Source organism: Anser anser, assembly GCF_964211835.1.
Source record: "Anser anser genome assembly, chromosome: 19".
Lineage (NCBI taxonomy): Eukaryota > Metazoa > Chordata > Aves > Anseriformes > Anatidae > Anser > Anser anser.
In genome coordinates, this window is record NC_139740.1 from 14,505,205 (window position 1) to 14,532,022 (window position 26,818).

Genomic DNA, 26,818 nt, shown 5'->3' on the forward strand with positions numbered 1-26,818 from the left:
AGGGAGACTTTTATTCATACGTAAAAAACAAAAAGAAAGAAAGAAACAAAAAAAACCAGAAGCACTACATGAGTGAACCTGACGAGAACTCCAGTTTTTGCCTGTTTGCCTTTGCTCGGGCAGGGCTCTCCCTTCGGCAGAAGAAGCATCTTGTTTCCTCTCAAGCAGCAGCTCGCTGTCCTGTGCGTGCCCAGCTGGGACTCTGCTGCCGAGGGAAGTGCTCGACAGCCACACACAACACGAGCCAGAGCCCTCTGCAATACGTTAGGACTGAGGGCTCCTGCCCTGAGCCTCTCGTGGTTGCCTTCAGGGGGATTCCTCTATTCCCTCCCTGCACATACTTCAAGGACAAGTGCACACCTGGCTTGTCCAAAAGGGATAAGCATGATCATGCCACAATTGACTCCTAGGAACTAGCCCTAGCAGGACACTAAAACATACTACGACATGCTTTTGGCCAGTTATGGACCATAAGTACACTTTTTACCACACCAAGCACCTTTTCAAGTGGAAACAACAGAAGCAAGTCATGAACACTGAGCTTTTTTTCCAAAGATGATGAAATGACCTTGTTTTGTACAGACCCAAATAAAACGTTTTGCCCATTCCCTTCCTTAGCATCACATTCAAGCCGTTTCCTGATCTCGCTGCATACCACTGAGAAGATTACTGACATTTATTGACAGTCTTTCATCTTACTGAAGGAAATTCAGGACTCCCAGCTAAGCTGAGCGCTTGTATCTTTATCTTGCGAGTCAAATTGATTGTTACTTCAGATTGCCTGGCAGCAGAGAGGGCTGCTCGAGAGCTGAGGCAAACAAGCAGGCAGTGATTTAGATGATAAACATCACTGAAGTGTTTTCATTTGTCATCTTGTTTATGGCCCATGCGACAAGATAAACCTGGCAGGCTGAGATAGATATCGCCATTACCATCGCTGATGGAGTTAAGTAAGCAACGTGCTCTTAGGCAGTTTTAAAGTTCCCGATTTTCCGGTTACATCCCCCGGTTTGAAGACAACGATTTCCTTCAGTCTGACGGGTGCCAGCAGCCCCCGACCTGCTGAGGTCCCAGCACCTCCTGTGGTGGGGGACAGCGACGGTGAGCTCAGAGCGAGGGGTGGCAGCTTTTGCGCTGCCGCTGTCTAAGCTTCCCTGGGTGCATCTGCGGGGAATGTAATCACTGAAAATATTTCACTGGGGGAAGAAGCCCCAGAGTGGCGTCAGTTTATGTAAAAGCAGTACAGAGAGCTCCCATGAGAGGTTACTGGGTAGAAAGGACAAGGGTTTACCCCTGAAACAGGAACTGACGGGAGGAAAGGAGGGGGGCGATTCACACAGGGCAGCTCTCACTGTGCTGGCTCCAAAACTTCACATCGGTGCGTGGTGCCGCTCGGGGTCTGACATGGAGACAACGCAGCTCCTGCCTCCCTTATAAAACGTACCGAGCCTGTGTAACGCTAACCTCTGCTCTGGGAGAGGCGAGTGCTCTCTGAGCACTTCGCTCATCCTGTAACAAGCAATCTTCTTCTCTTGCCAGCCTTGTTCTCTCAAGAAAATACCATCCTTGCTTCTCCCCAGCTTACAGGGTGCTCACATTGCCCCAAGCAACAGAAATACCAGGATATTTGCATGAAGGCACAGGCACGGAGAAGCCCTGGCTTCCTCAGGGTGGGAAGGGAGCAGCTCTCCTGCAGCCCCCGACCTGCTGGGCTCCGGCTGCAGAGGTCGCGCGCGTGCCGGCGCAGCGGCTGCGGGGACTGCGGGGAGCACGGCTGCAGCCCGGGGCTGCACGAGCCTCCGAGGCTGCTCTGGCACGCAGCCGGGTGAAATGCTAAACTGGAATTAAACGTCTGGAAAGAACAAAAGCCTTTGTATACTCCCCTAAGCTGTTCGGCAGCGTGTAACGGGGAAGGCTTCTCCTGACTGCGAAATGTTAAATTCGAGGCTGACACACGCGGTATGAAACGGAACAGAAATAGCTGAACTATTTCTAGGTAAGGGCAAATGTTTTCGTGGTGGAAATGACACAGCATTGGCTCATGTTTACATGTGAAATTCCTAGTATTTTGGGATGAGAAGCAAATGGGGACATACTACTAATTGCCATTTCCTTTTTAATTAACAGAGGTCCTTCTCCAGGATGTTCCAACCGAGACCGCAGCTCACCTGCTGTGTTCTGGCTCGCAGGTGTCACGTAAGATGCCTCCCAGCCTTACTGTGGCAAAAGGGTAATGATGTATTCCGCAAACGCAAGCTCAGCTCCTTGTGTGAGCCACCTCACGAGGTTCGTGTATTACCTGCTGCCCTATTTCCGAGCACCCACCTACTTACAGAAGCGGAGCAACGAGAGGCAGCGCTGTGACACCTCCGCACCTGCCTGACAAAGGCTGGGAGTGGGACCGTGGCACTCCCAGAGGCCGAGGAATTGCAGGGACAAGACCCTAACAACACAGTTCCTTTAATGCATCATTAATTAAGGTTAACACTTTCCCATAAGGAATGTTACATTCTCAGATAGCAAGCAACAAATCTTCCACAATTCAGGAAAAAAAAACAAACAGTATTTTTTTTGTTGAGTCTTTTAACACAAATACTTGCAGTTCTGCATGATGCGAGATGATACACATAGCAACACATCAATAACCGTTCTTGAAGCTGTAACTTTCTATTGCTGTTCCCTCAGAATTCCCCCTGAGCATCAAATATTTGTCTCAATGGGATAGTTCCTTGTATAAATTTCAATAAATAACAGTGGTGCTGAAAGCAGCTGCATTCTGGGTGTCTGCACTTATTTTTATCATGACTGGAACGTGGCCAACTTGCACTGGGCATTTCAATGAGATCAGAAATACCTACACAGACCACAGAATAAAAGCATCTCCGATTCTGACTGATGATTTTTTAATCACGGGCCCTCCTGGTTGAGCAATGAGGCGCATCACTGTTTTAATTTCCAGGAAGCAGTGGGAGGGTGGTGTGACCTCACTCTTCATTAATTTCTACAACATCCTTTCAATAAGTGTCACTCTTCTCCTGCCAAGGACTATGCACAGCAAGGGGAAAGAGTACCTGTGATGCTGGGAAGCCAATTGAAAGAACACAAACCCCTGGAGCTGAAACTCCTCCAATTATTTTATTTCTGTAAAAATATCTGACCAGAACTAAAGAGGTTCTCCCGAACTTCTTATTCCTAAAGGACATGGTAGCAGCCCCTGGGAGGTGTGGGAAGACTCACTTTACCTTTCTCTCTCCCCCTCCTGTTCTCCAGCATAAGCTCCGTTTGATTTTGATCTGCTCCTCTTGCAGGTTAGAGCCTTCCCTCTGCTGAGGCTCCTCTGGCACAGGCTGCCCCACGTGGCTCAGGAGCCCTGCAGCTCCCCGTGGCACCTCCCACCAGGAGGCTAACTTTTATTTCTAAGAATGCTCGGGCTGCCTTTCCAGCCTCTCCCATCTGGATTGCTCACAGACTGCCAGAAGAGTCAGCATTATTCAAAGCAGAGCAGAGCCTCCAGAGGGTAAGGTCCTGTTTTTCTGCAAAGCAGGTATTTGACGTCTTCGTTTTGTATCGGAAACCCTGGGGGAGCAGGAAGGAAGCAGGGAACTGGCAACTATGTGCTTTTTCTTCCCTGCTTGGCATAAGTAGAATTTTTCTTGAGGTAGGACAGATTATGGCTGTTTACACATCAGAACTAAAAACCCCCACGAGGCAGCGATGGATAGAAGTGCGCACAGGTCAGATGTACACCCTCTTGTTAACAACATCTCCTGCTTCGTACCGCACATTTGGTTAGCGGCGTGCTGAGACACCCCGAGGGAGCTCTGCCGGAACAGGAGGTGAAGCAGCCCGGGCAGAGGGTCACACTAAGGCACCCCGAGACTCCTGCTGGCTCAGCTGCCTTCGGGACGCTGTACTTGCCAGCTGCAGGCTTCGCTCTGTGCTCACTGTGAACTTTAGGGATTTCTGTGCTGACTTGCACGGAGTGGCCCGATACGACCTGGACCATTATTGAGCCCTTGGTCTTCCTGCAGCGCGCCGCTGAGCTGCGGTACAGCAGCGCCCGGTGACTCCTGCCTCACCCGGCATCCAGCGACGCATGAACGGAGAGACAGATCCTTAGCTTTCATTCAGCAAAATGCCCACAGAAGGCTAGGCAGTGAGAGCCGATTTTTGGTGCTTTAGCGACAAAATGAGCACATTTTAACTGAATACAGCTGATTTATTCCGCTGCCAAGCAAATGGCTGATCTCCTATGTTTTTAAGACTTCCTTGGTGAGGGAGAAGGAATCCTGTTGCTGAATATTTCACTAGGAAAACGCCTGGTCGGAAAATGCTAATGACCCTTTTATATTGATTCACAGTTATTTGTGTGCTTGGGACAGAGTGCACTTGCTCGGCATTAGTAGCACTGATCTCACGAAGGAGTGGCCGGTGTTTCCTTAAGCTGCTCAGACGCCTGCTTTACCGGAGCGGGGAATTCCCCGCAGCCAGCTCGAGGTAATTTTAGCCTTTCCATTGGCCAGTGGATTTTTGAGTGAAATACAGAGCCAGAATGCTGAAAGCAACGCATCAGCTTTGCTAATTTCTATCCTAGGCTCCCAACAGTAAGAGATCTGGAAAGACCTCAAGCTGAAGAGCTTCGAACTGCACAGCACCGCAGTCACCTTTGCTCTATTCATCACTACAGACACATTCAGCTCTTATCAGTCAGCAAATATTAATGACTGATGAACAGCCCGGGAAGGCTACGTCAACATTCACATCCCTGGAGGTGCAGGCACACAAGGATGCCCTGACACATCAGCCATCCCTTTCCCCCAAAGACCTCGGCAGCAGAGGAGGGGGCAGGCTCCACAACGATGCAGGCTCCGCGCAGCCCTGGCTTCTACAAGCCGGCGGCTGGGGAGTTCATTTACCTTTCTTCCACATGAAAGAACAGAACTTGTACAATTTATTGGGCATATTCTCGCCAAAAGACTACGACCACTCTTCTAAGCCTCCCGGGTAAGATTCGTAAAAGATTCTTGAAAAGCTTCTCTTTTTCAGATGATATTTATAGCAAAAGTGCATTACAAATAAACCCCAGCACCACATTAGCTTAACAGCCGCTCACATGTGGAACCTGTCAAACTCCTTTGTCCAGGGATGCTTTGAGATCTTCCTAGAAATAGAGATCTCTGCATCCCAGAAACCCACCCATGCTTCCTCTCGCTGCAGAAAGCTCCAAGAATGACACGAATCTTTGTCCTTTTCATTGGTGGCTGGCTAAGCTTCCCAAGAGAGCACCGGCACCCTCCCTGCACCGCTCACGGCTGTTACAGACACATACACAAGGCAAGGAGTGGGAGAGGGAGAAGCAGCAAAGCTTTCCAGGAACCACAAGGACCCAGCAATCATTCAAAAACAATGCCAAAAAAAACAACAGTCAACCAACCAGACGTCAGACGAGGAGCTCCTTCCCACCCCAACTGGTCATAGGTAACAGGAAAGAAAGCACTCACCTCCCTGTTTACTTCTGTCAAGATAGATTGAAACCCTTCGGGCCAGACCTGTGAGAAGACAGGGATTAAGGGGTTGACGCTAAGGGTAAGTTGGTCAGCCAGAGCAAAAATAAATCTTAAAAAAGGATTAGAAAAAGCAACTCAAATCAAAGGAAAGGACATAAAAGAGAAGCAGAAGCACCAAGAGCAGCACATGCCTCCATCCAGAGAGCAGGCATTAGTTCAGTCACAGCATTTCCTGGGAGCCATCAACAGCGGCGCTTGTCGTGTGTGCAGTGAGCGCTCTGGCTGCCTGACAACAGCACAGATTTGACATTTCTTCTCGAACAAGGAGACTCCTTTGTATGATCTGGTCCCTGTTCTGAAGTGAAATGTATCAGGAAGTGACAGACAGAAATCCAAATAGCTCATGGCATCTGCACAAATCGAACCACACACCACACACCAAGTGGCTGCCACGAAGGGCCCGGCTGCAGGCGGCTCGTGCGGCTGTACCGCGGCTCCTTCGCCCCCTCCTCCACCTCCTTCAGCACCCGGGGCACACACACATTACAAGAGCTCCATTTAAACGGCCCTTACGTGGGAAGCGAGCCACGGACACGGGTTAGTTCCTATCCACTGTCAGCTCCCGGGCAGTAAGAGAACACTGCAGCCAGCGGGGAATGGGAGGCGGCTCGGGGTGGCCCTGGAAAGCCCGAGCACAGGAGCCCGGGCGTTCGGGAGGAGACCCCGAGGAGGTGTCCGGCCCTCCTGGGCCCCCGCGGAGTGAGGCTCTGGCTCTCCTTGCTGAACCACACAAGGGAAAACAACGCCGGCCCAGCAAGCAGCACGCAGGGACCTGGGGAGGGCCCAGCCGAGAGGCAGGCCGTGGCAGTCGGGAAGCAGCCGGTTACACTTCTCTGTTTGTCCGAACTCCAGAGCTGCAGGGCTTCAAAGGGCAAAGCCATCCTGACTGGGGGACCACACCTCGTTTCCCTTTGTCACAAAGAAGCAACACAAAAAACCTGCAGAAGCACTTGTGTGACCGCTTGTCGCAGCAGACAGCTGGAGAGAACAAAGTCAGAGCAACCCCGAACTGAGCTCTCACACAGGCGCCGGGCGATGGGTTACCGTGCTGCCCTGCAAGCTCCCGCCATCACAGGAACAGCAGCTTTCCAACGTCCTTTCTATAGGAATTGCCTGAACTCCAGGAGCTTCCTGCTGTGAAATCACAGCTTTGGAGCACGTCAGATTTACATTCTTCCTACACCGCTCACTAGAAAATGCTTACCTTTTCCTACATCTTCTCTGCAAAATCTATCATGGCTTGAAACACTACGGCAATTAACAACATGTGTTTTGCCTTTTTCTCTCCCCACCCCTCTCTCATATTTGTCAGGTGAGACAAAACGTAACACTGCTTTTTGCTAGAGCAGTTGATACCATAAACATCCTGATTTTAAGAGACTTTCTTGGTGCACCGTCAGTGCAGATCTAAGATCAAAATCAACAGATCTCATATTGGAAAAAGAAGAGAAATAAAAAGTGTGCCCGCACAGCAGTTTGACAATGTTTAATTAAAGGCTCCCCCACCCTGGGTCTGAGTCTCAGGTTAACTAAAGCGCAATGAACTGGGGCCAAGCTGCTTCTGGGCGAGCCCCGCAGTGCAGACGGGGGTTAACACTCACTTCGCTGCATTAGCTCATTTCTCTTACCTTGAGCTGCGTGACACAAGCAAGGCCCAAAGAGAGTAAGTTTAGGTTTTGTACCTCACTTTGGATCACTCCCCCATACCCAGCAGCCCCTTAGCGTCTGTTATTGTCCACTTCCCATTACTTTGACAACCCAGTGACGCTTTTCAAGCTTCCAGAGGATGTGCTTGGGCTTTGTATATCCCTCCCTCCTTTTATAAGAGGGACAACTGCCTAGAAAAGTCAGTATTCAGGTTGCGAGAAGATTATTAAATTCAGAAATGAGCATAACATGGGAGAAAAGGATGGGAGAAGAGAGAAGGAAATCAATATTGAGAGCAAACAAACCCCATTAAAACTCCTGAGCTCTGCAGCTTCAAAGATGCATCCTCAGTTTTATGAGCCAGTGCTGGACCACAACTGTGGGCTTGGCAGCAAAAGATGACTGTTCAATGGAGCGTCTCATTTCCAAGGGGACTTGGTCTACATAGCTCTTTTGAAGTGAGCACAGTTATTTCTCTCTCCACAAAAAAACCTGCCCTTTTCTTCTTCTGAACCTAATTCTATTGTTCTGAAGGTGAAAGGCAAAGAAAACAGGGCCCAGACTTCCTAAGACCTTACCAGAAGGAAAAGGGCAAAAAACATTTGAAAGAGAACAGCTTTAAAAGTTTCAACACACTTGTTTTGGCAAGTGTAACCATTCAACTCTTACAGCTAAATCAGCTCTTGCCTCAGCTGGTAACCTATTTTGCAACATCAAACATTGATGCTCTGGTACAACCCTTTCTTCTACATTAAAGCCCTGTAGAAAGTAAGGTAAGATCAGCAAATGCTATGCCTCTGTAAGGTGCACGTAGAAAGTAAGGCAGGAAAAAGAATTAGCCTGAAGGTTTGGTCTACAGCTGTCAGCATCTTCCCTGACCACAAGTGATGATGCAGCAAGAAGCCGGTGATGTGCTAAGAGCAGTCGGGGGGAATTCCCGGACATCGGCTGTTTGGGTGAGTCCATTACCAGCACCAAGGAAGCAAGATCCTGAACCCAGGCATGGCAAACGTTAACCAACGTCCTTCACGAAAACCGAAGTTGACAAGAAAGCAATACTCACCAACTGAACGCTACAAAGGGCAACCTGAGATAACTACTGATTGCTTTCCTCTCTGCCTAAGGAGGAATGCACTGTGCGTTACCACTGCTTTCGTCCTACTTTTATTGACATCGCTGCAAAGAGCAGGTTTTGACCACGGCAATTTTCACAGTATGCTGCAAACTTCCAGCAGCTTCTAATCAGTTTTGTGCACATATTTCAGCAAGGCACAAAGCCTAACATTACCTCAAATGCAGTTTCTCTTTGCTAAAACACCAGAGATGGACCATGAGGTATTAAGGAAAACACAACAAATAGGAGCTCAACAAGGCAGCACTGGTAAAATCCAATGAATAGCTAAAAGAGCTGTGTCAGACTCCTGTGATGAGCCCCGCAGGCTCCAAAATGAGAACTGTCAGATTTTAAGGTCAGAATGAATGATGATGGTCATCTCATCTGACCTCCTGCACAGCACAAGCCAGAGAACCTCACCCAGCAATTCCTGCATCAATCCCACAAGCACTGATTGAACGACCGTGCACCTAGTAAAACTTGTAGCCTTGATTAAAAATATTCAAGTGACAGAGAATCACCATTAGAGCATCAGTACATTATCAGGTCTCAGGAGGACAAAACGACCACCTCCTTTAACGTCTTTGAAAACAGACTTCAGGGTTACCTAAACTAGTCTTTTGGTTTCATCCTGTGTATGGCTGGACACCAGTGCCCCTTTTTACACCTTTTTCTACGTTTCCTAACATTCAAAGCTGGTCAATGTTTAACTGTGCTGTCCCGTATGCGTCAGATCTAGATTGCATGTTCTCTTGCCACCTCCTGACCCACAATGAGCAGTGGAGATTAAGTGCTAAAATTGAGCTAAATGAAGTCAGAGGTGCGACATGCAAAGCTGTGCAAAGGCTGAGCAGCCCATCAGAAAGAAAGAGGCAGTATGTGAGCCACTATCCCACCGACAGGGAAGGAGTAACCTCCGACCACCATGAGCGCAGAGCAGGACAGTGCCCAGTTCCACCGTTGTTCTACAGCTCTCTCCTTAGGAACAGCCTAGAGGAACGCTTGGCCAAAACAGCTGCTGTGAAGCTTGTGAAGGACAAGAACTTCGTGCCCTTTTGCTCCCCAGCAAGAGGCTGCTCTGGTTGTTTTTCAGCACGTATGTGAGGTTGTTGTGTTGGGCTTTTAGTTTTGTTGGTTCGTTTTGTGAGAACTGGAAAAGTAATTCCTCACCAAGACTTGGCCTAAGGCCATTCCAGAAAGGCAGAGACTGTTAAACAAGGATGTTACTGGTGGCTGAGGTTGAGAAACCCATTTTACTCTACCCATCCCTAGAAAAAGCCCTAACATTACAAATCGTTTTTAACCCCTCCGCCCCACCTCCCACAAGAAATCTTAGTGGGGACCTACCTCGTGTAGTTGGCAGCATGTCTGACAGCCCCTGCCAAGCAGTTACCATCTCTGGGTTCTTTTCCAGGTCTGCAAAGTTCTTCCATACTCTGATGGCACCATCATCTTGGGAAGCACAGAAAAGAGAACACAATGCAATGCCACCGCTGATGCCACCCTCATAATTACTCGTGCACAATACAGAGAAGAAGAGAAGCAGAATTGGAGTCATACAAACTCCAAAACTGAGAGTGTCGCTTGAATTTAATACTTTTTATTAGAGTTGTTTTTTCTTTAATCTTACATCCATAAAGTCTAAAGGATTGTTCCACGGGGAACTGTTCTGGAAGAGCTTTTCTCCTTCCCACAAACAACACCTGACATTAGATGTTGCTCTATGTCTTTGACCAATACATTTTAACTAGGACTTTTCTCTGTCCTCCTTGCTACTGGTACTAAGTTCCACAAAAATACCCTCCTAAATACAAAATACAACCCCACAGAAGAAGCTGAATCAAAGCCCAGCCCATCAGCAGCAAATCTTTCAAGAACATGATGTATTTTTTTCAATTTGTTCCCCACCTGTGAAACTTTTGTGCTAAGAATCAATACATTGAAAGAAAAATGTCCTAAAGGCCCTCTCAAATCCTCTTCCACCTCTCTTAATTATACCCAACCTGTACGTTTCAGCATGAAGTCTGAAAAGCTATTGAAAACACTTAGACTGACAGGTTTAGAATGGTTCCTTGGGAGAGAAGCGTATCTTACTCACAGCTTTACAGACCAATGAATGGAAAAGAGCTCTTCACGCTACCTTACATGATGCAACGGGGCATTCTAGAGAACTTTGTCCCCTGGGTGAGATATAAGGACTAGAGAGACTCACCCAGAAGCTCAGAACTGTTTGAGAAGTGCTTAAAATAAGCCCTGTCTGCTCTAGACTTAAAACAGCACAAGTAACAAAATCTGATTTCTTATATGTTGATTGCAGCATGATTTCTGCTTCAGCCCTGGGCAGCAGCTTTTAACCGACTAAAAGCACATTGCCCGAGCTGTTGTGTAGGAGCTTACCATGACTTTGCAGTGATAGGTAGAGACTCAAAATGTCGTAACAAATAGAGCTGTGATGGGAAATGGTTTCAGCAAGTGTTTGATTTTTCAGTTAATTGAGAGCATTTGCGGCACTTACTTAAGTGGCTCAGATATTTCAGTATTGCCAGAAGCAATTTTCATGTTTGATCCTGGAAGTGCCTCCTCAGTTGAGACCACACAGGCAAGCCACAGTGGAGGGGAAGGGCTGAATTGGGCCACATTCAAAGTGGGGAGAGCAAGAGGTCCAGAACAGCTCACACAGACTTGAATTCTGCCACGATGCACGGGAACATGCATCACCTACCTGTGGCAGTGAGCAGCAAGGAGCAGTCCTGTCCATTCAGGTACTCCATCGCTGTGATTCTGGTGTACCGAGGGTTCCCGTTGTGGAAATAGTCCAGCTTTTCTCCTTTCTCCCAGTCCCAAAAACTGTGGGAAGAAAAAATATCAGGTTAGTTCTTGTGCAAGCTATAGAAGAGATCTACTCATAGCAGCTAAACTAAAAAGTGTCCACGTTGCATAGCAATTCTATTTGTTTTCCTCCTTCAGTATTCAGCATCATTTTATTAGTAACAGAGGTCCACCTTCTGCAAAAGAAATAGAATAAAAGCCCAGTTGTTGGTAAGGGCTATAACTGTCAGGACCCACCTGCAGCCCTCCTGCCCAGCACCTCCCGTAGAAAAGGACCCGGTGCAACGCTGACGACTGCACCACTGACCCCCAGGACTTCGGCCCCGTCTCCCTGCCCTCCGAAAGGGAAGGCTGGCCCCGGAAGGGAGCGGGGAAAAGAACAACAGACCACAACCCTTCCCTGAGATAACCCACGCACACTGCACGTGCCACGTAACCACAGGCCGCACACGTTCTGCCGTGGCCTGCCAGAACTCTCCAGCAGCTCTCACCAGATGCTGTCTTTGTCGGCTACGGCGATGCAGGGCGTGAAGGGGTGGAACTTCACCACGGAGGGGACGCCGGGGTTCCTGTTGAGGAAGATCTGATCGTCCAGCCGGGAAATACCTGAGGGGACAGGAGGCAGCCAGGGCTCAGCGCCTGGGAGCTCCCCAGGGACGGAGGAGGCTCAGCCCCCAGCCCCCAGCCCTCTCCTGCTCCCGGGGGCTCCTCACCAGGGCCCACCACCACCCTCCTCCTGCAGGAGCCTTCTCGGCCTCCCGGTACCCAACAGCGCTGCCTCCTCCACGTTGTCTCGTGGCCTAGCTTAAGGTACGAACTGAAAGCGGTGGGGACAGATCATGGGATCCTTTATTTTGGTCATTGAAGAGAACAGAGCAAGCCCAACCAAGTCCGAAGAAATACTAGCTTGTGTTGGACCCCCCCCCCACCTTTTTTTTTTTCCAAAAATAAAACAAAACAAACTTACTTTATTCAACTTAAAAGTATTTCAATTTAGCTTGCAAATTATTTATTTAATCTTTTGCTTCAGTTCTTTTAGATGCTAGGTTAATTTCCAAATGAAAAATATATTTTCCACCGAGACATTAAACTGATAGCTAAATACCTTACCCTCCCCCTCTTCAGAACAGTTTGTGATTCACAAACAGTTTTGGGATCCCTGAAACTGCATTTTTGGCACACCACGAATTCATCACACAAAACTGCAAGCTCAAGAGACATTTACTCAGTTCCAGTTAGTTTCAAAACGCATCCATTTAATCTAATTTTCATTAAAGGATTCTAAGTCTATCTTAATTCTTTTTACTATTTCCTAATTTCCTTTTTTAAAATGAATACTGGCATCGCAGTTGCTCAGGTCAAGCAACCAAATGTGAACGCTGTCTAGAAAAAAAATTTAACTTCTTCAGGCAAGCACAAACTATCCTCTTTTTTGTACTCAGAAAGATCCCCCAAGCCATTTGCTGGGCTCCCGTTTCATTTCCTTACTATTCTGGTTTATGATATGCTGCAGTTTCGCGACATTACGCTGCCCACTGTGCTGACCTGAGCCCTGCAAACCTCCGGAGAACGAGGTTCCCCCAGCAGGCTGAGCCTCGAGCAGCACTTCGTTCAGCAAAATTGCTTTTCCAGCTCCGTGTGCCTCAGCTGGCGTCCCAGGGGAGGACCACCAGGCACCCGAACGGCTCTGCCCCCTGGGAACCCTCCAGGGAGGATGCGGGGAGCTCGCGCTGCTGCCACTGCCCAGCCCGCGCCCCTCGAGGCACCAGGCAGGAATCGTTTAGGTCCACAGGCTCCTGAGGGCACTTCACGGGGTGACTCGGAATAAATTCCCACGTTAAAAGAATTCTGGCCCAACCACTGCCTTGTGAAGGCATTATTAATGGGAATTACGCTAGGAGCCCCAGGAAGCTACCTGCAGCACGGGAAAGAGGGAAGCTCACCCTTCTGGATGATCTTCTGGGCTTGCTTCCTGACCCGAGCGTTGCGCAGAAACCGCCACTCTCTCTCTTTGCGAATCTGGCTCTCCAAGTCATGTTCTTCTGGGATCTTTCAATATATCAATACGTTCACAAAACAAAACAACAGTAAATGAAAGCTCCACGTATTACTTTTAATAAAGGTTCGTATGCATGCATGTCAGACCAAAAAAAATATTTTTAGCATCTCCAGGCAGTAAGTGGAGGAGCTCGTGGGATCTTACGCTTTTAAATACTTAAGCATCTTTCTGATCTAAACCTTCCCATCATCTGTAAAATCTTCCCCTTTCCTTTTGCTGCCCTATATTTTGTTTTGTTTTTAAGCCACAGGCATTTCTCCGCAGTGAATGACAGGGAGTTTCTGAAGAGCTACGCGCATTCAAATCATACATCTGCCGCCGTAGCACACAGGATGGGTTGGCGAGGAACCCCCTCCTGCTGCACAGTCATTACACTGCTTGGGGAGGGAAGGAGTTGAGAGTCTAATTTCAGTGCAATACAGATTACTCTGCATAAAACTTTTCAGCTGAAAGCATCACATAGCAATCCTGAGATGAAAGAGGGAACACGGCTTTGATGCAGACAGAAAGCTAGGAACACATCTTAAAATCTTTCATTACTAACAGACTGCTGCAGGCCAAAAAATGCATTGCTTTACTGTTGAATCCCTGAGATGCTCAAGTTACCAACATCACATTTACTAGTAACGACAACTGTTTTAGTTTCCCATACCAGAACTGTTTGCAAGAAAATGATTCCTCTGTGTGATCTGGGCTTGATTACACACACTCTTCCACCTGAAATTGGATAGAGGCCCTGAGCAGTATACAACCATTCTGACCTATTTTATTATATTTATTCACACTCCATAGCTCCAGGCTTCTGCCTGCTAACACGGCTTTCCTGCAAAATCTGTCCTCGAGCCAGAAGAGCTGGGGCTGGATTCTGCAGGCAGCGGCACCCCCGGCAGCTCCTGCCAGGGCCTTGGCAGGCAAGGTAAGTCAAGATGCTGCACCGAGATCATGGCTATTTGTGTCCTTAGCCAAAGTACAGGATCAAAAGGAATAAACTCACATGACTTCATCCCCAAAACCATTACGGAAGATATAACAGGTCTTTTTTTTTAATGCTTAAAAAAAATCTCTAGGACTAGTAATGTCACTGCTCTAGAAACATCCTTGGATCAATTAAGAAGATGAGCTAGCTTCCTTTGATGATGTCTGTTCCAAAAGGAGTAAGTCTTGGAGAAAGGAGACATAAAAGACCAAGTCTTTTGCTCCTTCCCTCTTCCCCACAAACACGCACTTTTTTCCTGAACAAGAAAGCACTTAAATCATCTGCCACTATTATATGTACTATCTTCAAAATGTACTATGCTTTAGAAAACAACTAGTACTGAGCTGAATTGCTGCCTCTTTAAGATAAGAAACCTACCATACCTGCTAGAAAAAAAAAAAAAAAGTACTGCTATTTCAGTTTTTCAAGAATACGAGATTTATTAGAAAGGCGATGACAAATGACCAATAATGTAAAGCAATAAACAAACCTAAGATAAAATACATCAAAGGAGATTTGAGAGTAGCGAGATTACACCTACACCTTAATGAAAATCTGGCTTCTCTGGGAATAAATTAAAGGCAGACCTAAAAGGCCAGAGGAAGAAGAGGGCATGAACAGAATGGCAAATCTTCCCAGAGGCACTCAGCAGCTTTCCCAGCTTAGGGCTAAGAAACAGCTGTGCAGCTGAGCAAGGAACTCTTCCATTTTCTAGCAGATAAAGAATATCAGCTTAAAGAAGCTGCCGGGTGGAGAAAAAGAACTTTTCTGAGGAGACTGAGCTGGAAGCTGTCTTTATCATCTGATTTCAGTAATAACGATTCCTCCAGTAACGGGATCTCCCAGCACGTGGCTCCCGGAGCACTAAGCCTGCGCACCACAGCATCAGTGGGCTGCACGTGGCAAGACCAGCCTCCGACACAAACAGAAGCATACCCACTGCAAATGTCCACGCTGTGAAATCCTCTGATGGGAGGGAGACAGCCTGCGGGCTCCCAGAAACAGGAGCAGCAGTGCAGAAAGGCAGAGGTGCAGGCTGGGGCTGCCAGGCCACGCTCCGAGAGCAGCGAGCGCTGCACTGCCCGGTCCCAGACGCGCCCCTCGCTAGGGCAGCATCTGCCACAGCAGCTGCTGGAAACTGGTGAAGGGGTTTTGGTGGCAGCACTGGGCTTTCCGTTCCAGAAAGGCTTGCCTGCCGTGTCCTGCGTAACACCTGCAAGCAGCGGAGCAGACGGCCCTTAGCATGCCCTTAGACCAGCACTGCAGCGAGCAGGAAGAGTTGGAGCATGCAGGTAAATCTTTCCTCCTGTTCCCATGCATGATCTTGTCAGGACTGTGCCACGATCTATGAGAATATGAACCCCACAGAACAGCCACAGGGGAACTTGTTGTGGCAAAGCCGCGCAGGACGCGTGTGTAATGGAGAGCAGTGACCTCCAGCCCAGCTGCTGCTGGCTGGAAAAGCAGAAATTATTCAAAAGAGCTAGCTGTTTAGGCTCATTATTCATGTCTCCGTCTCCCCTCCCCTCCACCTTGTATTTAAGCATTAGAAAGTCATTTTAGTAAACAACAGCCTGGTTCTGGCTGTTGCTCAGCTCTCCTCTAAGCAGAGCTCCCCGAGGTACGTGGGAGGCACAAACAGCGCTGCCATGAGGATCGCGCCACGCCACCGACTCCCAACATCTCTGAGCTGCCACCCAGACACAAACCCATACAACTCTGAAACCTCCCACCAAGCAGTGTCATCTGACGGCTAACAAAGTTTTTGTTTGTTTGTTTGTTTTTAACGCTTTGTCTCTCCCTCTCAATATGGAAGTCAGTGCTGGGAGGGGAGCAGGGAAAATTCAGCAGATCGCTTCAGCAGTAAACGCAGCTTTTCCCTGCTTAAGGTGACTGCAGCAATTGCAAGGAAGGCTCGCCTCTCTAGCAGGACTTTGAACGATGGCCAAGACATAGAGCAGTAAGAGCGCTGAAGCGAAGGCTGGGATTTTTCAGGAAGGATTTCTTATGTAATTCTCACCTTCCAGGCTCCTTACCAGCTCCTGCCTGCATGTTCTGCCAGTCCTGGAAATAACAGATGCTGGCTCCCGCTCCCCTTGACTCAGGGCTTCCTGACAGCTGGCAACAAGGCTTTCCTGTGCCGCTCGGTCCAGGGCCGCCTGTGGTTAGCAGAACAGCCTTTTGCCACAAGGGCTTTTAGGAAGAGGAACGACTTCTGTAGCAATCGGAGCTGCGGTAGGTATTTGTTTTTCCTGGCACACTGAGAATTTACAATGCAGTATTTTCTTTCTCCATTTATTTGATTAGATAATCAATAAATCAAAATCGGTATCATGGCTTGAAACTCAGCCAGTGATTTACACTGGAAATTAATCCCTCAATCTTTCCAGTGAAAGCATTCTCAGAGCAAGGTCTATGAAGCAAAACTAAATTCATAAATTAAATATGACTAAGATGCACTCACAGTCATTTTATGTTTATTCATTACAGGAATAGTTGTCTTGTCTTTCCCTGTTTACGATGGGAGGCAGCATCTCCAAATGAAGCATTGAAATTGAACATCAGTGTCATCTTTTTCCATCAGGACTCGGTAGACTTTACTCTTTGCCTTTTTCATGAGGCTAAAGTTCCCCAAAGACAGCAGCCACAAGCCAGGGCTATTTGTTCCTTATTGCTGCGGGAACAGATTCTAGGAAAGGAGCACTCCATGGAAATTCAGCCAGCATACGAGTTACTGGATGGCCAGTCCTGCCTGATTACATAAGCAGCAATCAAGAAATGACAAAGAAAGCTCTAGCAGAGGGACTTCTCCCTGTCCCTTGCACACACACCACCCACTCTAATTACAAAGTTGCACACATTTCGCTATCAGTCAGCGTAACGTGCAAGGTTTTCAGCAGGAAGAACTCTACTTGGCCTCTTAAAGCTGCTTTACAAAAGTAATGGGGAAATCAATTCTCTTCCTTGCTTCACCAGAAAACACAGCTTTACTTTTGCTCGAACTTTACCTAAAACGTTGTTGTTGAGGACAGCCTGTGCTCAGAACGCACAACCCAAGGCAGGGAATGTTACCAACCGAAAACAGTTACGCAAACTAAGAGACCCTTTCATGTCACATATGCTACTACTCCTGCTGCTGTAGTGAAAGCTGAAGAGACAGATCGCTGCACACGTGGCAGGCATGCAGATGTAGTCTGGGGCATCTGAATTCTCACGGTGACGCACGGAGCTGGTCGGGGCTCACTGTGGAGCAGGGAAGCCCGCAGTTTCCATCGCCGTGATTCCCCCTCCCTGGCTTGTATGGGAACGCTCCATATGTTTTCTTTCCTCCCCCAAAGTAATTTTCTCAATTTTATGCACACCAAGTACTAAATCTACACACACAGCTCCCCATCTACGCATTGAGACTGCATTTTGGTTGGCTGTCAACCGTGATTTACCGTATTAATAAAGACACCCCTCTTTTTCCTTAGAAAGTAGACAAATGTTTTTAATAAGAACTAAGAGACGGAACAACATCCTCCTCCTTTTCTTGTACTCTTTTCTGGACTTGAATAAAGACACCAAAACTCATCTTGATGAGAGAAAACCCTAGCGGAAAGCTTGACCGAGCCCCACAGGCCAGATGTATTTTCTAATGAATTATTCTGCTAATGGTATCAGAAGAAAGTGAATTTCAGTAGCAGCTGAGGAAGCATCAGGCAATCGCTTTACCATCTAGTCTTTCCTTCTGGTGTTTCTCTAAAGAAATTGAAGCTACACAGAGACCTGGCTGCCATGTCATCGTTTTCGGCTATCCTCAAACTTGGGGGCAATTACCTCACCTCATCACCAAACTATTTACATACCCAAAGGCTGGAAGGAGCAGTAACAGATGGCTCAGTGGCAATTCTTAGATGAGACAGCACATAAAACGTACAATTTCTTTGTATATTCTGAAGATTTAAATATCAGTGGCTGCATATAAACATCCACTGCTGAGTTGCTCAGGTAGTGGCATTAATACAGACTGTGCATCATTTTTCACATAAATTGCAACACCTCCAAAAAATTAAGCTGAAAGTTTGGTTACAGTTTGTGCTGCTTGAATCCCAAGGTACCTGCAGGTCTGTTCCACTGTATTTACTTATAATAAGGCAAGATTTACTGCTTGTTCTGATTTCATACTTAAGATTGAAACCTGATCTTTGGCTAAAAGATTCTGGGAATTTAAGTTTCTGTTTCCAGTCATTGACGATCTTTGCTCATCTCTGAAGAGCTCTGTTTTGTTTTATTGTTTTGGTTTTTTTCCTAGAACAAGGCTTTAGTGTATCTCTCACTTCACATAAAACCACCTTAGAGTTATCAGAACACACTCACTTCGAAAGAGATCTCAGTGGAGATTTGTCATTACCACCCTCATTCTTGGCTGTAATAGTATTTTTTTTAAACTTTAAAAAGAATAATGATGCTTCTAAAGTTTTTCTCAGACAGTCATGCAGACTTCCAATAACTATCATATTCTCCCTTCTAAGGTAAAGGAATCAGTATTTATGCCACCCAAAAAATCAGAGAATTTTTTTTAACTTAATACCATTTTCAATAGAAAGACGAGCCTAATGTCTAAAACGAAGCAACTCTGTAACGCAACCTGCAACAAAATCTCTCCTTGTTTTTACATTTGTTCTTGAATATATTCCATAGGTGTAGGGTTTTAGCCCTGGGCTCTTTCCCTAGTAGTACATTGCTGTCCCGTCTGTCACTGCCTGTTCTAGCTACCTCTGATAGGGACTGGCCATGCAGCTCACCACATTCCTTTCCCTCCCCAGACTGAAGGGAAAAGGAAGGCAGATAGATTAAGCCAGCAGCCTACAGTAAGGACACCAGCACCCCAACCTTTCCAGAGCTGCAGGGCCACGATTCAGAAAGCATGCCCAGAAAGGATTACCTTCATGACTGGCTGAGCAAAATACTTCGCACTCCAGTCACAAAACCCCGTCTGCACTGTGGCTGAAATGAAACTTTTGTGTCCAACGGTATCATCCGCATCATCAGTAGTCTGTTCAGAAAGAGAACAGGATGTTATCTCATGTTCATCCCACTCACATGGGCAAAACGTATACACAATAATATCCCCATCGCCTTTGACAGATCCCTGGGCAGAAAAAAAAAGCTCAAACACATTGCCAAGGATATGAAATTTTCTACGTAGCTTTAAGATCACTGTCATCACATTAACTGTTCAGAATGCACAAACTACCTCATCTGCACAGCACACAACATAATCAGGCTACCACATAAATCAGGGCTGAAGCATTAGTGTATCAAAAAATGAAGTCCCGGGACAAGTTTTCTCATGATCTCCCAAGAATGTGGCATGAGAAACCGTGGCGCAGTGAAGATGATTCAGGATGAAGCACCACAGCACCCAGCTTCAGATCAAGGGCATATATGCATTAAATGTCTGTTATAAAGCATAAGACATCCAAAAAGAAAATGGAAGTATCACTCCCTTCACCCAGGTTCCTTCAGAGCTATGATCCCGACTACTGCTGCAAACCCTTTAGAACTGAAGGTGTTCCTACCAAGGCTTCCACAAGTTTTTTCTTGTAATCACAGAAGTATCGACTCTGCGCCTCTAGAAGCTTCTGTGAGATTGCTCGTTAAAGAAAGGCAGAAATGCCAGTTTAAGGAAAGAAGTGTTACTTCTCAGTAGTCAGATCATTTGAAATCTGTGCTGCCCACTTGGCCTGTGGATTGCAATTCACACCCCTTACCACTTCAGATGGGAGCATCTTTCCCTTCTATAGTTCCAGGAAGGGGAAACGGAGGCTCAATGTCCCCCCTCCACCAGACTTTGTGCATTAGGACACAGCAGAGCACACCTGCTGCCTTTTCCAGTTTCCTCTCACAGAGCAAGCACCAGAAAAATCCTGGAAATGCTCTGAGAGAGAGGTAAACACACAACTACTGCCAGATGGCTGAATCCTGAACGCTGCCCATCGGTAAGTACAGTCTCTGCCTTTGAGTGGTGGCCACAAGCACACGAGTGTGCTTGGACTCAACCATACTCATCTGAAGTCATCTGAAGGTGACATTCAGACTCCTTTGTGCATGCTACAGGACTGCTCTACTTGGCAGCACATCAGTCCTTCATGCTTCTGTAAGTGGAAAAATGCCCAGCACCCGATGACTGTCTTTGGAATGCTAAAATGGATGCAACCCCCCCGTTGGCCCGCGTGCTGAAAAAGGAGCCACTGCAGTTCCTCCCAGAGGCTCCTGCAGCTCTCGGCTATCAGCTGTCTTCCAGCAGAGTGACCTGTAATAAGCTTTGGTCTTCCTAGTGCTAGTCTGAGCTTACACCTGCCCTTGTGCACAGGGAAGAGGGGCTGCCAAGCACGGAGTGGGGTCAGGACTGCTGCAATGAAGGGGAATATTCTGGCGCAAGGGCATCTACCAGTATCTCAAGAGGAACGTTGATCTGTATGGTAAAGGAAGAGGAATCTCCCCTTTATCATCCTCTATTCCTGCTTTGCTGAGGCTGGAGAAAAAGCATCTGACGGTCACAGATCTGGCTGTGCATTATCACTCAGGCAGACAAATGTTTATGAAAGAAAAAACAATCAACTCAGATTAAACACTACTCGGTGGCAGCAGAAGTGAGTAATGCCCTATCAAAGCCATAAAACAAAATTTACTCTGAAGAAAAAAATAATCAATTTTTATTTTCCTGGGTAGAGGAAGCTAACCTGGTGTAAGAGGGAGCTAGAAGCTAGAAGAAAAGATATGCAGAAATAAAACACAAAGAACAGAATGCGTAACAAAACCCAGTGGAGCAAGGAAATAGAACTGAAAGGAAAGTCTCTTTACCTGTTCTGGTCCTTTGTCAAACATTTTTCTTGTTCTGGGGAATTGGTGGGAGTGGGGAGTATACTGAACCCCCATGTTGCCTACATTGGCAGGTCTTACGGATGTGATGTCCCGACTGACCGGTTGTTTTGTCACATCATTTGTCAAGCTGGAGCTGCTTGTACTAGTGGTTGGAGGTGACCCTCTACAAATGGAAAAAGAGTAAAAGCATTTAGATAGCAGTGGACATGAGACTTGCCCTCATTTTCAGAACCTCTCTGATAGGTATCCTCCTGAAACCTGGCACGTCTCAGCGAACTGCAATCCTGACATGTGTCCCACCTTTGAGAATCAACCTGCTTTTCTACAAGCAGAAGGCAAATCAATGGTCTCTCGCAGGAGAAACACTGCTGACCCACCGAACATGGAGGGCAGAGGATAACACCAGCCACATTACCACTACCTGTTCCACTGCCTTTACTCTTGCATGTGAATTAGGTTACTTTTTTGCTTTGTTTCTTTATTACAAGATTTATACTTCCCTGCTGTGTTTTCTCTACTAAAGAACACAAAACCAACCAAACACAATCCTTCCCCTCCGCCTCCAAAACACATATAGCCCCCAAGAGTGAATCTTGACTGAGCCAACTCCAGATTCAGGCTAAGAAAGTCAAAATTCTGGGAACCTGTAGATCCAACAGTCACGCAGCCATGGGTAACGGTGTGTGACCCAAGGCACACTGATGAGCAATTTTATTTCAATGTGCTGATTGGGAGTCCCGTCAGCCCAAGGGAAAGTATTTTAATTTACACGTAAAATAAGATTTCTGTTATTGCACGGTTGCATAATACTATCAGAAGACATTAAAAACATCACCGTGCAGTTCTGGGCTCTCCTTTACAACCGTGAATATTCCTGGTACACGCTGATTGTGAAGCTGCTAGATCTTAAGCCAGGTGTTTTCTCTCGGACAGCATGCTTTAGGAAGCAATCAGATTTTCAAGCCCTAGCATTGCTCGTACCATTATCTCACTGGAGTTTAGGCATCACTCGCTGATCATCAGATAACCCTGGCTTTTATCAGCTGAACATGCAGAAACAGATCAGACTTCAATGGGAAATTTGGATACCTCGCAGGTCAGGCCAGAGGGTGTCAGTAAAATCAGCAACATTTAAATTTCCCTTTCAATTCATCTTCAGCTAATTAGTGTGGCTTGTTACTCTTTGTCCTAAGAAGAATAACAGGAAGAAACACCCCACCTTTCCCCAGAGCCTTTGTTTCTGAACATCTTACCAGCACTAAAACAAGAAGCTACCGAGACCTTTGCGAATTTATTCTCTCTGCTGCAGCTAATGGGGATGGCTGCTCAAGCGGGGACAGGGAGCACCTAACCCCACTGTGGCGAAAGCCCTCGAAAGCAGTGCTTGAGCTTACCCCACTTGGTGGATGTGCATGCCCTTGTTGGTGGGGCTGGCAGGGGCAGACTGCGTCAGCGAGGAGGTGTCGAGGATGCGCTGGGGGCGAGCATTTACCGTTGCCTAGAGGAAAAAACAACAGAGTTGTGAACAGCCAGGACTACAAAATACCAACTGCAGTTATTTATTATGCAATACAATTGCACACCTGGGGTTAAATGAAGTTAAGCTCTCTGTCAGTGTCTGTGGGTGTTTAAAAATGCATATGAAAAGCCACTGCACAGTTCCCAACTTGTAAGATGATTTTCCTACTCTTTTAGTCTGACAACACTTACCAGAAAGTATCCTTCTGTTGCTTACGGGGAAATAACTGACTAACACATCAGCCTCTCCCTCGCATCAGTCACAGCCCAAGATCTGGACCAGAACTTTCAAACACCGAGCCCAGGGGCTCTCCTTCAGCAACAAGGCTTCCTCTCCTCCCTCGCAATGGAGGGCTGCATTTCTTACCGCAACAGTAATTCGCCAGCCCCAGCACCCGTTCTGACCCAGGTCTCGTGTTCGGGTCCGAGCTCTTCTCATAAATCCGGCAGCTACGTAAAGCTGCCTCCCATTGCCTCTCCACCTCTCCTAACAAGAGCCAAGCTTTTCTGGAGGTCATCAGAAGATGCCCTTTCCAGGAACACCAGCTCCCATCTGCTCTCATAAGGAAGGCAAGGGGTTTGCAAGGTTGGGTTGCTCCGAGCTCTACAGAATACAGCCAGGCTCCTGCAAAACGGCACGCTCCCACCTGCTACAAGAGACCTGTTTCTGCAAAAGCCTTACGAATTTATTGTCCTTTCTCCTAGGAAAGGCCTCAAATGCAAGCCAGGGAAAGGCGGAACGGAGTGAACAGACAGCTCCATCACCATCTTTCATTTCTCCAGGCTGAGCACGCTGCTTGTGCTGCACAAACAAGCCTCCCCTCTGACAAGGGAGAAACCTTCCATTGCTGTGGATTCCCCTCCTTCTCTTCCACATCACCCTGCCTTCTGTGAATTTTTATACATATTGAAATAACTTAAGGGAAGCCCCAAACTGGCATAAAAAACCTGGAGGGACAACTACAGCTATCCCACAGGCAGGCTGACTTTTATCATCTCTTCAAGCGTTAGAGAAAATCCGCGTCCCACAGCACAAGAGCTGAGCAAGGCTCTGAGGTGCCGACACCGGGGCTTGCCTCCAGCTGAAGCTAATCCAGGCAAGGTAAGACTAGCAGCTGCTGAAACACCGAGCATACAGAAAGAAAAAAACTGCATGTGAGGTCTCCTGGAAGCCAGGCAGCTAACAGGCCTTCTACACGTCCGTGCCTTTACGAGGCAGGGCAACAACGTGCGAACAGCAGCATTTCCTCCGCGCTTCACGCCCACCATAGTGCTGCAGAGCGAAATGGGAGGCGTGTGCGCCTGGACCACAGCCCGCCTGCCCCTTGTGGGGCCAAAAGGCCTTCTGAGACACCCTACACCTCTTTCCTCCAATGACCCAAGGAGTTTTTCCCCTCCCTGGCCTTCAAGAGGATTCGAGCCCTCCTGGCCACGGTTTGTTTGGCTCCGGGGGCAGCAGCGGGTGCCCGGCACAGCACCGCACACCCACACCACGGCAAACACCGGCTGGCTGTGGCTGATAAGGCAAATGCCACGACCTCTGGCTAGCCAGGCCGGTCCCTGAGCCAGCCTCCTGCTAAAGACAGACTGATTTTGTGTTCTTTTCCTCCGCCCCGTACGGGGGTGAGGAGGGCCCTAAGGCCACTCAGCTCGGTGAGTCAGGCCTGCCGCGGGGTCTCCGGTGAGCAGCTGGTGCCCCACGGGGCTGGCACCGGAGATCACACAACGAGAACGGGAGGAAAGCAGAAGCAATTTAGCAACTAGTCACGGATTATTATTCATAACTAGTTTTAATTAGTCATAGGAGGCTCGGTTTTAAGATCCTTGCGGTCTCTGTCACCTGAAATGGGTCAGGTCACCTTGTTTCACAGCAGAGGGACAAGGTCAGCTAATGACAGTTTGTTGAAGGGGTAGACAGAGATGAATGTGGCAGACAGCCTTCCTTTTTCCTGGGAAAAAACAGAAAAAATATTCTTTTCTGCAAGCAGTGAGCAGCGTGTGAGGGCTGCAGTTCAGTGACATGACAGCATATTTTGCTTGAGGCTGCAGCTCCCCGTTTCCCAGGGATTTGCTCCTCTGCCAGTCAAATCATCTCTTTTCAGGAAGGGAAATGATAATCCATAATTTTTCAAATTGACTCCAGGTAAAGAAAAGAGAAAAAAAGGGGGATGGGGGCAGGGGGAGAGAGAGCACACCATCAGAATTGCTTGCTCATACTCAGAAAAGGCTGTACCAAGGAGTGATGTTGGAGGAGTAACTTCTGGGATAGTTCAGCCTCAAGCCTTCCATTAAAAACAGCTGAATGAAGCAACCTGGGAGGAAGCAAACTTTCCTTAATTGATTTTGATTTCAAAAAGTCTTAAAAGGCCAACATTGCTTACTGGGTCCTTTGTGTTTGTTTGCTTTGGTACAGACAAAAAACACGTTCTGATTTTTTAAAAGATCAGGCTAGGAAGGAGAGTTGTACCCTTCCAATCTGCACCATAAATATAAATCACAACACAGCAGCAATCTGTATGAGAACCAGCAATGTCTAATGAGCCCATGAAATAAAACTGCACATTTCAAATCCAGGAAGCGTGCACGTCTGTGCAACCTACTCACCAGCTGCTCAGAAAGACATTGCCCTATTTAAAGACCACTGGAGTTCTCCTGTACATAAAGATCTATATTCATGGCTCCGTTCAACTGAATAGAACTTGCCTCATTTGAAAACAAAAATTCTGGTTTTAGTTCACACAGTGCCTTGCAAATACCTATTTTACAATTTCAGACTCTTAACCTGAGCTTTTGCAGTCACCAAACTCACAGTACTGGCCCTGTCTTAGCGTGTAGCAATGCTTATTTCTGACGCTCTCATACCACGCCACTCTCCATGTGTTGTCTGAACACCCGTCAGGGCAACTGAGTTGCATGACTGACACCTGCCTGGTTCAAAATATGTTTAAAAATCATAAGGATTTAAAGTGCAGAGCTTGGCAACATTTTGAGGCTAAATACTTAGTTAACCAAACACGAACATGGACTACTTCTGATACCATTCAGAAGTATAAGCCCATGGCTAATTTGTTCAGGTCTTTCAGCTTAAAAAAAACAACAACAGTAACAGGCAATGCCATACAAATTGCAAGTGTTTTGTTAATACAAGAAACTCTCAGCTGTCCAAGGTCCGAAATGAAGCCTCTCTTTCCCTAAATTTTGTATCAGCTAGAACAAGAGGATGAAACCCCAAATATCCAAGTTCTTTACCTAGGCTGAAACTGTGTATGTCTCTCTATGTAAACACACATATTTTAAGAAAATCAACTTTAGTTTCTATTCAAAACTAAAGCAAACAACAAAATAGAAACACATTGTTTGCATGTGCTTTACTCGGAAGGGGCAGTGGGCCTGTGGCCAAGCATTCAGGCTGCTCCATTGATGTCTAACCAACACACCATTAACACCAAGGAATGATTTCAGTGTACAAGTAACACAAATTTAATTGCTAATAATTTGCATTACATGACAGACAACTCCTACAATCTATCTGAGCTCACAGCAGCAGAGACAGGCAGATTTCAGGCTGTGAATCCTGGCAGCACTGCTCACAGCGGGAGCTTTGTCCATGATGAAATGAGCAGAGGCCAGGTCGTAACCCACGGTCTGAAGCCTTAAATTCCATTTTGGTGGGCTGTTAATAACATTTCACAAAAAGAAACCATTTTAGAAGCTACCTAAGCCAGGTAATACTTGCAACAGCAAACGCACGCCACCACCAAGTGCGCAGCAGTTAAGCCCCCACGTATGCATCTGCCCCAAGTGCTGGACAAATTGCACGTTTCGATGCTTTCCTTATGCACCTTATGGCTAACACAGAACAAATATGGCTAATAAGAACAAGTTAATTTTGTTCACTGAAGCATCCCCAAATAGAAGTCTTCATAAACAGGAATGCTTTTATCATTTTGCAAAACCATTTGAGAAGTCATTGCCTTAGAGAGCAGCTGTCTGAGTAGCACAGCATGAGATGCGTGATATCTGTCCACCCGAGCTTTTGGACTCCTTTCTGTACCAACATATTTACGTCCAGACATGTCAGGATCAACACAGAATTTATCAAACCAGTCATAACATTCCTATGGACATCACGACAAATGATCAAAATTCCTGATGGCTAAGCAGAACTACAGTGGTGCTAGTGAAGACACCTGCAGGGTACAACTGCATCTTTATTAATATTTATACATCTCTTTCCA

The 26,818-nt window shown here is 47.0% G+C and overlaps 1 protein-coding gene across 2 annotated transcripts in view; it reads right to left on the minus strand.

Moving 5' to 3' along the window:
- RPTOR (regulatory associated protein of MTOR complex 1) overlaps positions 1-26,818 on the minus strand; it is a 145,522-nt gene that overhangs the window by 12,298 nt on the left and 106,406 nt on the right. Inside the window, exons 22-29 of one of the 2 annotated variants that reach the window (XM_083804968.1) lie at positions 22,457-22,560; positions 21,042-21,225; positions 19,120-19,230; positions 13,101-13,206; positions 11,649-11,763; positions 11,051-11,175; positions 9,676-9,780; positions 5,502-5,549 (exon numbers count right to left, since the gene is read on the minus strand). In XM_083804968.1, coding sequence (XP_083661094.1) covers positions 5,502-5,549; positions 9,676-9,780; positions 11,051-11,175; positions 11,649-11,763; positions 13,101-13,206; positions 19,120-19,230; positions 21,042-21,225; positions 22,457-22,560 — 898 coding nt within the window. The remainder of the gene's footprint in view (positions 1-5,501; positions 5,550-9,675; positions 9,781-11,050; positions 11,176-11,648; positions 11,764-13,100; positions 13,207-19,119; positions 19,231-21,041; positions 21,226-22,456; positions 22,561-26,818) is intronic. The other variant, XM_083804969.1, reaches the window with a different exon arrangement.